The sequence below is a fragment of the Dreissena polymorpha genome, chromosome 13 (assembly GCF_020536995.1).
Source record: "Dreissena polymorpha isolate Duluth1 chromosome 13, UMN_Dpol_1.0, whole genome shotgun sequence".
Lineage (NCBI taxonomy): Eukaryota > Metazoa > Mollusca > Bivalvia > Myida > Dreissenidae > Dreissena > Dreissena polymorpha.
Genome location: NC_068367.1, coordinates 74,413,020 through 74,425,519, shown reverse-complemented (window position 1 = coordinate 74,425,519; position 12,500 = coordinate 74,413,020). Strand labels below are relative to the sequence as shown.

The 12,500-nt window shown below is 33.1% G+C and overlaps 1 protein-coding gene and 1 long non-coding RNA gene across 3 annotated transcripts in view; one reads left to right on the top strand and one right to left on the bottom strand.

Moving 5' to 3' along the window:
- Positions 1–4,760, bottom strand: part of LOC127855553 (NEDD8-activating enzyme E1 regulatory subunit-like) — a 38,513-nt gene extending 33,753 nt beyond the window's left edge. For both annotated transcript variants that reach the window (XM_052391278.1, XM_052391279.1), the window contains exon 1: positions 4,630–4,760. In XM_052391278.1, the coding sequence (XP_052247238.1) occupies positions 4,630–4,685 (56 nt within the window). In that variant the 5' untranslated portion in view covers positions 4,686–4,760. The remainder of the gene's footprint in view (positions 1–4,629) is intronic.
- A 61-nt stretch (positions 4,761–4,821) lies between these two features.
- Positions 4,822–12,500, top strand: part of LOC127856593 (uncharacterized) — a 15,437-nt gene continuing 7,758 nt past the window's right edge. Inside the window, exons 1-2 of the long non-coding RNA XR_008038130.1 lie at positions 4,822–4,924; positions 10,227–10,425. This is a non-coding gene — a long non-coding RNA (uncharacterized LOC127856593). The remainder of the gene's footprint in view (positions 4,925–10,226; positions 10,426–12,500) is intronic.

Here is a 12,500-nt window from a genome sequence, read left to right as displayed (position 1 = left end):
TAAAAGAGTGAATTTTTAATTTTCCCCTTTTCCTTAAAAAACGACGCGTTTTTCCCCTTTGGACGGGCCCCGCCACCATTCCCCTATTTGTGAAAAAAAACACTGAATGGATCAAGCTCCCCACGGGTACTACTTCCCCGTACACCCAATTTTTTTTTCGTACCAAATTTTTTTCGTACCCAATTTTTTTCCTACCTAAATTTTTGCTCGTTTCCATTTTTTTTCGTACCCAATTTGTTTCTTACCCAAATTTTTTTGCGTAACCAAATCTTTTTTCGTAGGCATTTTTTGGGCATAATTTTTGTATCAAAAATTTTCGTACCCATTTATTTTCCTACCGAAAATTTTCGTTCTTACATACACAATTGTGGTGATGTAGATAAACTTAAATAGATGCTTTTATATTAATCCTTTTCAAAAGCATCGTCACACCAGTACTGTCAGTACTTTGATTTAGAAGCTTCTCTGCATAGTGCTGGGCATCACACAAGCCTTTCTGCGACTGTTGAGCAAAACAGACCGGTTTGGTTTCCATAAACCAACAAAGGTGGGATTCCTGAATTATCAAAGAATGCAAGGAATAAAGATATTAGCCATGGTCACGGTGTAGATGCATATCGGTGGCCTCTCTGTCAAAATGCTGCCTCTCGGTTCATTCTCGGCTGCCTCTCTGTTATAAACATGAAAAATGGAGGATCGTAATTCACAAAACAGATAAGAAAATCTAAAATTAAAAACCTTAAACACATTTTTGCATAAAAAGAGCGATCCATAAGTTGAAGCATATATCCAGCTACAGGTTCACAGTATTCCGCAGGTCCAAACACTTATCACAAACTCTATCGAAGATGGAATGATGAAGAGGGTGGTGGAACAATTGTGCATACATGCCACTTTGATGACTTTTTAACATAGCTTTTCCGTAATATGTCAAATATATAATGTCATTGATATCATCTTTATGAACACAACTTTACGTTCAATGTACGCTATATAATAATTTTCGTCAATTTTACTTAAAAAATGCCTACGTTTGCTTTCGTTGTGGCATGGAAAGCCTCTCGATTGGCTCACTTTTCTGGCACTGGACGCCTATTCGTCAAATATATGTAGCTGATAGCGTTAGTCCAAATAATTACGTAAATAAGTCCCCTTTGGCCTTTGATATTTACACCCAATCTTCTGACATTTAAGTTTTTACTATCAATACTTTTAACAAGTGTTAAACTCATTTTACTTAGAAAAATAATAATGTTAATCGACGACTAGGCTGCCCGTGCTAGAACAGTTAGCTTGAAGCTTTGACACCTTGATTAAGCCTCATCAGGGGTGTGAGTGCTTGATTGTAATACCCATTAATGGCACGCTCCCAACCAGCTCTTGTTTATAACACAGACAGGGTGTTAATTTTATTACAAGACAGCGTATATAGCGGACCCTCTTGACATTTTTCGGCTTTGCATACTTCAAATAAAATGGGTGTCAAAACATTCATCGTTTGTTGTTTATTTTCAAAGAGGTTATAATGTATAATTATATGAAAGGTTATTTACCTTAATTTATCAATTAATTAAAATGATTTAAAGATTTTTGAAAATTCCGGCCGAAAAATATCAAGAGAGTCCGCTATATATGCTGTCTCGTAAAAAAATTAACACACTGTCTGTGTTATAAACAAGAGCTGAAATCGTTAATTTATTAAGCTTCATTAATAATTAGCTTTATTGATATGTTTCGTGAACAAAATATTTCAATATATTCCATAAAAAATATAATAATCATGACAAAGGAAATTAAATGGCCGGAATCTAAACCAAAAGTATAATCGCCAAGACTGTAGCATCAGTTCTCTGCGTTAGGACTGCGCGAAACTTTCGTACAAAGTCATTCCTTACTTAATTTCATTTTTAAAACCATTTTTTCTATCGTATACAGAATTCTATTATGCTAAGCAAGATGTAATTTTTAAAACTGAACTCCAAATATAAACGCTACAAATCGGTGTGATATTTGCAAAAGTTAAAGTTATAACTCGACGGGCTGCCCAAATCAGAAGAAAAACATAATATATATTTATATATCTGAAAACTACGTAGCGTAGGCTTTCTAATTAGCCTCCGTAGCTTAGTGGATAAGGCGCTTGCGTTGTAATCCAGAGGTCCCGGTTTCGATCCCGGGTCGGGGCACAAACATGCCAGTCATGTTTCATGCTGACTGACAAATAAAGGCTTAGCCCGGCATTAAGAAGAAACGTAAATGTAATGATATATAATTTGTCAAAATCGGCCGAGAAATGAAAGTATTATTAAAAAAAGATGTGAGTGGGTACATAAAAAAATGTATAACCTCGGCGCTGCAATGTACGCTAATCGATAGCTACTGGTTACGTAACAAAGTATCGACAAGCTATTTGCCGATACGGTCCAGTTTCATATCCGTGGCGTCTCATCAAGAGTCCGTGATGAACCTAATAATTCTTGTAAGTTGATGACAGTGATTTAGTATTATGTATTGTGTTACTATTCTTTTACGTTCAAATAAATTATGTGAAGCGTTTTGCAACCCCATACATTACCATATAAGTTTGTACTGAATATATTAACATTATTTACATACTTTTGCTAGCGGCTAAGCCCAGAAAGACAATAACGGACACATAAATACGCTCATATGATTACTGTTATATCTATGTTTGTTCCATGTGTTATTAGAATTTTTTAATAAAAAAATATGGATTATATGACATTTTTGTTTGCATTCAAATCTTTATTATACAGCTACAAACTAAGTATTTGCAGTGAAGACTGTGATTTATGAATTGTTTAAAAATGGATTGTTTTTTGTGACAACAGAATTTAAAGTAGGCAACACATAATATGTATGAAATATTTCAATCTTAAAACAAGTATGCTGTCCCTCAGTTCTACAGCATTTATTTATACATTGACAATCCGGACAATAAATATAGGATCTGGCACGAGTTGTCATATCCAGGGGGTTTTAACCTTATATAACAGACGCCGAATATCGGCGTCTTCCCCCACCAAACTAGGCTGGTTTTTTCCCCTCTCAGAACCAAAAATCCCCCTAAAAAAAAAAAAAAAAATTTTTTTTTTTTAATAGAAAGATGTGTCTCATGATTATATTATCTCAATTCTATTTCAATTTAATCTTGCCAAACATAATAAATTATATAAAAAACAATGAATATAGTTCAAACATGTACAAATGTATTGTAATTATGAGAAAGTAAGTAAACAAATCCCCCAAAAAGGGAAACGTCACGAAAATTCCCACGCGCACATTTTTTCCCCAAAGTGGAAAATCCCCAGGGCTCAACATTAACCTAAAAACCAACTTGCCCTGCCGGGCAAGTACTTAGAAAATCTACTTGCCCTGAACGTAAAGCCACTTGCCCAAACATGAAATATCACATTAACTGTAAACCTCATATTTTTTAATAAAGATCAAAATGATACACCACAAAACCTTTTTTATTTTTGCACATTTAACAAAATGATTACAGCAATTAAAGTCTTATTAAAGTCTAAATGTAATGCACTTTGTTCTTTTTTGCACTTGACTGGGCGGACAACTAGATTCTAAAATAACTTGCCCGGACCCATCTTTTACTTGCCAGGGCAATAGGACAACTGTTAATGTTGAGCCCTGATCCCGCGTAAAATTTCCCCCACATAAGGGCTAAAGGCCCCTTCCCCCACAACCCCAAAAAAACAATGATATCATACCATATTTTATTAAACAAGTTCAGGAATTTTGTTAGTAAGCAAACAGGGTATACATGGCATGTGATGAAAATTGATTTAACACCTTAAATTATTTTGATAACCTATATTAAATCAGGTTATATGTTTTATAAGAATCAACAGCTTTAGTTGAATTGAGACGTAATAAAACAATCTGTTCCCTGGGTAGGACAAGTATTTGGTTTCTAAAGGGTGATCAAGATCGCGATGGTGAAGTGGATGAGGTGTACGCCTAGCGATCGGGAGTTCGTGGGTTCGCTCCCCACTCTGGGAGTGTTCTCATTATCTCCTCCATAGACACCAAGTACTGGTTCTTCCCAGGAAACGGACTCTATAATATCCCTCTGCCTATAATGCTCTAAAGGGCGCTTGGCAGTATATATAGATAGATAGATAGATCTAAAGAATGCTTCCACTTTAAGGATCAATACAGAGACCTCAGTGAGTCGCTAAGCGGACATCATATCCATTACGCTGCAGCCGTGGCACGATCTTTGAATTCTAGAGTCTTAATAAGCACACAATTATAAAATATTAGATCTAAAAGCTTGGCAGATGTTAAAGGCTTCATCCAGCAAAAAAAGATTTAATTGTTTGGATGCATTATTTTTGTATTGAAACAATAATAATGATTTGTCACAATAATGTCCAAATTATTATATTACATGGTTATCAAATAAGCTTTTGCCCGTTCATTAGGTAGCACAAATTATCATATAATTTGATAATTAAATATTAAAAAATAATTCTACATCGATCATCCGGATTATGCTTTTCGGATAAATCATTGCACAGCATAATCAGATCCTCACAGTCACATACATTAAATAAATATTGAAATGTGTAGGTATAAATATCGTACCGAAGCTGTCTATCATATTTATTATTTTTGTCTAGTCCTTCTTTGGTCTTTTCCATATCAGGAATTCGCCTCAAATTTTATTTCTAAATTCTAGTTTCTGTCTAGCAAGGTAAGGTTACAGTCCACTAACTTGTCGTGAACAAATGGGGGTCAATCGTGATCGTCTGCTGATCCAGAGTTTTACCGCGCGTCAGACTGGCTAAGGAGTCCATGTCGCATGTGATTACGGTGGTGATATGCTTTTATATTCATAAATATTTAAAGCTTGAGTATCAGGATTTGTTTCTTTCGCCCGGTAAGTATTGTTAATTAATATAGCATTTTCATTCTGTATTATGTGGAGAAGCCTGCGGATAGTTACTTCCTTAGATAACCTAGCTGCCAAGCCAGAACTCAGTTGATAGAATGTATATCCGACTGTAGTATCGGCCCTCTTAATGAATACATACACCTTTTGGAAGTGAACAAACACAAAAACACGAATGTGATATATGTCCTTCTATAGTTAAATGTGCATTTTTGGACATAACAACAAAAACCGCTTTTAATTCGGCAATGTTTTGACAAAATACTGACAAGACTTAGCTCCCTGTTTAAAAAAAAGAACGTTCGACTATGTATATAGATATTGATCAATATATATATAACTATCTTTTTTTCGGAAGATGTTTTGTCGGCAGATTTTTATTGATTTAGTATGAGTATGCATTATAATAAAAAAAAGAGAAACAAAAGAAAACAATAAAAAAACCATTGCCATCGAGCGCATGTGGTTTTCGTCAAAGGCACGATACCATGATGGGGACAGATACTGTGAAAATAAGGGATATTTCGTTTATTTGTAGGTTTTAGGATCCTCGATCTGGCTCAGTTTCAAAACAAATAATTTAGTGTCAAATGTAGCTAATTTATATGATCGATATTTACCGTAATTACTCTAATTATATTAAGTTGTCGGACATTTACTTAAAAATTATATTAATAATAATTATTTTTTCCGTGTCCGAAAATTTCGATACGAATATATTAAAAAATACAAGTGTCCGAAAATTTAGATATATATATGTTGTGGTTGTTTGTCAATTAATTTATTATAATGAAATAAAAGCAATTAATTAATGTGCAATATAATTTTATTGTGTTGTACTCTCCTTCTTTGCTTTAAATAAAATACAACTTCACTTATTTGCAATCTCTTATCTGAAAGGTTTGTAAAAACGTTATAAAAACAACCACTCTGCTTCCTGAATACAATATCATTTCATATGCTGTTGGATGAAACCATTGTTTATTACTGGTTTACATGGTAGGCCTAATCTACCCAATAACGCAATTGTAATGGTCGATTGCCCTCTGGGCATTCTATTTCAGGTTGTATAACCTTAATCACGAAAAATAATTATTTTGGCTAAAAGTGGGGTGTTCGAAAACTACAATGTCCGTAAACATAGAGTAATTACGGTATGTAACACGAATTGTGACTGTATAATTCATATAATCTCTATGGTATTTGTACTTTCGCACACTCAAAGTCAGACAAAAATACTAATTTCTGACGAAATAAGGTCTAAGAATCATAGTATCAAACACACATCAACTTTTTTTTTTAGAGTCACTATAGGAAGAAACATAAAGTAATTCATACTCTATGTATTGGATCTCCACTGGGAGGAAATTATTAAAACTTCATATGTGTATAATATCTATATAATAATATATACACAGCGTATAATTCATAATATGTAGCGACTTCCGAGTATTGACGCGTAACGTCACGTTCACGTCGGGTAACGTTACGTCATTTATTTATATTTTTGTATTTACTTCCGTTATGATCGACAGAAGAAAACGCTATGTAAAGTTGTCGTAATAATCGTTTACTGAAGAAGGCCTTTGGCCGAAATATTTAATAAAAGAGTAAATGGATGAAGTTTTAAAGTAATTCAGTTTATCCAGGCAACATATCCATTTCCATGACAAGTGTCAGAGTTCCACGTCATTTTGATGCCGAATAAAGAATGTTTATTTTTTATTTTTCCTTATTTTAAATTGCCTAGCTACATATACGGATAACAAGCAACTGTGGGTAGGCAGGTGCAAACAAACATGTAACGATTTGCCAAAAGTCTTCTATTATGTGTGTTAGGAAGATAATTTTAAGATGCACACTATGAGGCCTTGCAAAACCTAGTCTAGCGGCTTCATGTTTAATTGTGAGAAAATGGGTACCAAATAAGTACAACTTATCATTTGTTAAAATATATTGACTATTGTTCATGTTTTTTTCAGAGATTTTTACAAGTTTACATATTTATGCTATTATGTGTAAAAAGTCTCACAGTGTTGACGAAAAAAAGGAACTTCACAGAATTACGCAAGAGAACTCAAGAGCACATGAACAGATTATAAAGTAATTAAGTCGCTTAAACTTCGTTGTAATTTATTTGTATATTGATACAATCTGTTAACTCGTCAATCTGTTCATAGTTCTTATATCAGTATTGATTTCATTGAAGGTGACTTTGTGTCTTTCCAACCCGAGAAATTATCAAGTGAGGTTTAACAAATGCAGTTTACGTAAATGATTATGGGTATGAATCTGTGATTTTTTCCTTGGATATTCTATACTCCAATAATTATTTCTTTGAATATACTATTAATTTGTACAAACATTACAGGACGATGTACAACCGATTACGAGGCTTATTTCATAAGGGGTCTGAACATTTCTGAATTTAAATCATCTCCATTTATTATATTAGCAGCATCGGCATATTGCAATAGAGGCATTTTTGTAACAAGCGATGTCGTTGACTATTTTTTCCCTTTCAAATCAAAATTGGTCTTTAAAATTGTTCTTGTTATTTCTTTGCTGATTTGTTCACACACACACACACACACACACACACACACACACACACACACACACACACACACACACACACACACACACACACACACACACACACACACACACACACACACACACACACACACACACACACACACACACACACACACACACACACACACACACACACACACACACACACAGGTGGTTAGCGTGTGGCTATGCTATTAATTAGTGAAAACATGATTTTGAATGATAAATAATCATATTATAACAAAAAATCAACTTTTCTGAAAAACAAAATCGCATACATATATAACAAGGTATCCAACTCGAAATCACCCGAAAACGGGGAGCATCGCTTTGAACAGCCATTACTTCATAAATTTTGCAGCGATTTTCACGATCTCGGTCTTATTCAACGCAGAAATGAATTTCCTTTCTGGAAATGTATATGTCTTGCAATATTTTTACAAATACTTGGTCAACTTGTTCCATTATTTATGGAATTGTCAAGAAGATTCTCAGTGCAAAATAGTAGGTTTTGTGCCTGATTATGCCATCATCAGAGGCCCAGTTGCAGTTAGAATTTTAACCAATTTCCTAAAGTCATTGACCTTGTACAAACATGCTGAGGGCTATGTTATGTCGAAAGACACATTTTATGTTGAAAGCTCTTTTTAACTTAAATGGTACAATTCTGTGAACGAAAGCTCTATGAAGGATATGTATAGGCAGTTTATATTAAAGCATCTCTAGTGTATGAACCATATCTAAATATTCTACCTAAATCATTAAGAGCATATGTGAGTATATTTAGTTTATCTGTACACTCATTGAGATTTCAAACGGGTAGATACGCTAGAAATGTAGAGGAAAAATCTGTAAGATACTGCATGTTATGTGATTTAAATGACATTGAAGATGAATATCATTTTGATTGTGTATGCCCTATGTATAATGATTTTAGAAAAAATACATAAAAACAACTTTTATATCAAACCATCTGTTTATAAATATTTGAATCAACTAAAAACGGTGGATAAAATGGAACTTATTTATCTGTCACTGTTTATCAAAAACGCGCTATCTATACGATCAAGACGGATAAATGAAATGTCATAATACCGGTATATTCATCTCCTGTATACTTATGATGTATGTAATATATTTCCAACTGCATTTGCAACAATCTTATTTTAAAAACCACGAGTTTTGCTTTTTTTTTTTTTTTGTGTATCTAACATGCTTTTTCTTCTTATTTATTTTTGTATAAAATCACGTGACAATTTATATATGCGATTGTACATATATTATTATCCATTATTTATGCATTGAAGATTTGCTAAAAAATATTAAGTTGTATTTAACAATCAATGCATTTTCAATAGCTTATTCATTTATTCACTTTTTAATAAATTCATTTTGCAATCAGATATTGAAAGGCTTGTTCATCTGATATCTAGATATATCCCCCAAACAAAAACCTTCTGAACTCTAACCACAGGAATGTTGGCGTGTGGTCAGTGTAACATAAATCATGATAATGACCCTGGGTGAGGTAATTTTATGGCTGTATCCCCTTGAATCCAATGCCTCCTGTTAATCACAGAAAGTTGCCCTAGACTATGGACCTTGGTCTTTAAGAAATAACACGATACACAACTCGCGTGACCCAGTTAACATCGATCAGAAAGTATTCATGACTGAAATCTTCACGGAGTAAAGGGCATTTTCCATGCAAAGTTCACGGACCTCGATACCATAATTCAATAAAACATATGAAATAACCACACATTCTTACCGTGCTTGCCGTTGCATTATGCATCAAAACTAACTGTCCAGCTCCGTTTGAAACCTTTGTTTACATAAATTTCAACGAACTGACATTTTAAACACACGAGTGATTTCATTGGTCCAATGCGAAGGTGTGTCTTCACAACTGGAAATTTCATTCATGAATACTGCCTGATCATTGTCAATTAGGTCAAGCGAATTGTGTTTAGTGTTGTTTCTTACAATTTGACCCAACATGTGTAGAAATATAACAAGATATATACATTTCCAGAACGGAAATTCATTTCCGCGTTGAATAAGACCGGGTTCATGAAAATCGCTGCAAAATTGATGAAGTAATGGCTTTTCAAAGCGATGCACCCCGTTTTCGGGTGATTTCGAGTTGGATACCTTGTTATATATATATATTTGATTGTGAATTTTGTGTTCAGAAAAGTTTATTTTTTGTTAGATTCAATAAACAATTCTTATAATTCTAGAAATGCGAGTTTGAACCTCAGACAGGTAATTCCTTGCGTAGGTTATTGGTCAGTTTCTGTCATATATGTAGTTAAAGAAGTACTGCTAATTTCAGCTTAGCTTGCCAATGGAAATGTTACAGTATGTTATCAAACTTGTGATATGAGTGAAATACTGTTAAATGCATACACACATCTATATACATACATCTAAAAGCAAAACCAAATCAACCAAACAATTATTTTGGCTCTCTTAGTTCAATATTTTTTATCCAGTAATCACTAATCTTCATTAAAACATTGTGTTTGGGGCATGGGCATAATAACTAAATTATCAGCTTAATCACTTCTTAAATTGATTTACATTTAATTAGATGTTTGTTGTCTCTGATTTCAAAGTCGAGCAGGTTAAATGGAATCTACACTAACTTGAAAGAACATAATATTCAAATTCAATTGTGTGTAGTAATATATTATGCCTTCATTTACAGACTTGAAACTACAGATGGGTTGACAGCAACACAAGTGAAGATGGCGACCACTTCTTATGATATATGGCTGGCAACAGAAGCCACTACCTTTCTAGACTTGATGACAACAAAGTGTAGGTGGCGCCCTCTACTAGTGAAGTGTCGAACTGTAAGAAAGGAAGGTTGGAAAAAAGGTCCAGTATCTAATGAAGTAGGATAGGTATGAAGACCCAACATTGGGAAGATAAGAAAAACATAATTGACCAACGTTTAATAAAAAAACTTTAAGAAACAAAAACTCATATAAGTCAATTTTTATCAATAGCAAATGATCATTCATTAACCAAAAAGTATGTTCATGAGTCCTCGCCATTTGTGTCATTTGGCTCTCTAGAATATGGTTTTCTTTTTTTTTAACATTCACGGAAAACTGTCATTTGGACAAACTAAACACGGCCTATTAAAAGGCTAACAGGTTAGGCTATTAATAGGTTATACTTGATTTGAACTGTGTTTGATACGTGTTGTATGTGTTTTATGACCATGTCATTATTAATTTCTTTTGGCCATGTGTCATTTTTCTTTCTGGTGGCTTGTTACACTTTCATGTGAGGTGAAGTGTTATGAGAACACAATTAAAAGAGGGAACTATAAGTAGCTTTTGGAAAGAAAGCACAAACAAATCTTCTGTGTGCAGTTAGCTTGATGTTGCATATAATGATTAAAAAACTATCCTCAGAGGTGATATATCTCGAACACTATTGTTATAGAAGCAAGCGAGTAATAAAGTTGATTTTTGTGTTTGCTGTCCACGTTGGATGAAATACTTAATTTGATTATAATAAAAAGTTATTCCCACAAAATTGAAAATAGCTGTTCAACATTATTCTAGGTGAACGGAGAACGCAGAGAGCTGTATACGCTTGACTTTCTACACGATCACATCACTGTTAACCGTTTAAATGGCACAATTGCATTCCCATAGACATTCCATTGCTTGTGAAAGGGTAATTTTAAATGCAAAGTTGTAAGAAAAAAAAACATCCATTAAAGAATATTCATGATGAACAGGATTTTCTTGACACTCATTGACATATAATATAAAATTATTTAGTAAATATCAAATATTTCTTTGAGTGTGTCACGTCGGGCGTAATACTCTGAAAAGATTGTACTTAAATAGCTCTGTCACATCAAGAAAGAGCGAAATGTTTATGCTAAACTTAACATAATAATCAAATACAATGATTTTCATACTTGTTGATAAATGCTTGTGGTAAAAAAAGTCCGTCAAACTTTAACTCAAGGGAAAAAATCAACATTACACCCGATGAAAATAAGTATTTTACAAAAATTGTTACTTGTATTTTCTTATCAAATGTCTCTTATGTTTGATTAGCTTATCAGCCACGACACTTTTCTATTATACTTGATTTTCGTTTAGAATAGTCTTGCTTCCACACACGCGAAAGTGTTGTACCCGATGCAGTGTGCAAATGCAGCTCTGAAACGACACGTCACGCGCAAACATTAAGCCTGGTTTTCGCAACTTTCATATTTGTGTCATCAGTAATAAGGACACTGGCACGAATACTAGGGTTATACGAATAACATTTAGCTTTTAGTGATTAATGTCACACCAAATGGAGCTTGATACAAAGATTGATCAACCTGATGATATCAATATCAAGTGAGGATGAAGTTATATTTTTTTGAACGCCAATAGCATATACCTTACATGTGGTAAATTTTGAAGGCAAACATTTGCAAGAGAATTCCATTTATTGTTGTATGAAAACAATGTAAGCCAAATCGATATGTATTTTCCGTTTAACAGAGCAAAGTCACGTTGTTTTACTTTGATGATCATGATGAAATTCATCTGTGTTTTTAATAAAATATTTGGAGTGCTGGTTGTAACCTATATAGTTTATATATATATATATATATATATATATATATATATATATATATATATATATATATATATATATATATATATATATATATATATATTTATATATATATTTATATACATGTATATAGTTTTTATAAAGCTATATATATGTTCTGCTTTACAGAATATATCGGATTTACTCAAACATATCATCTTCAAGAAATTTATTAAAGAGACTAAACGTTTTTGTATTTCTCATTTTATTGTTCGTAAAACATTTACGTAATAAGAAATACATTCTTAGTTATTGTAAGGCTACATCTGTCACTTAATAAATATTACTGACACAATATGTGCAAATAGGAATTTTAAACATGTATTTATCTTTCAACCCTGAT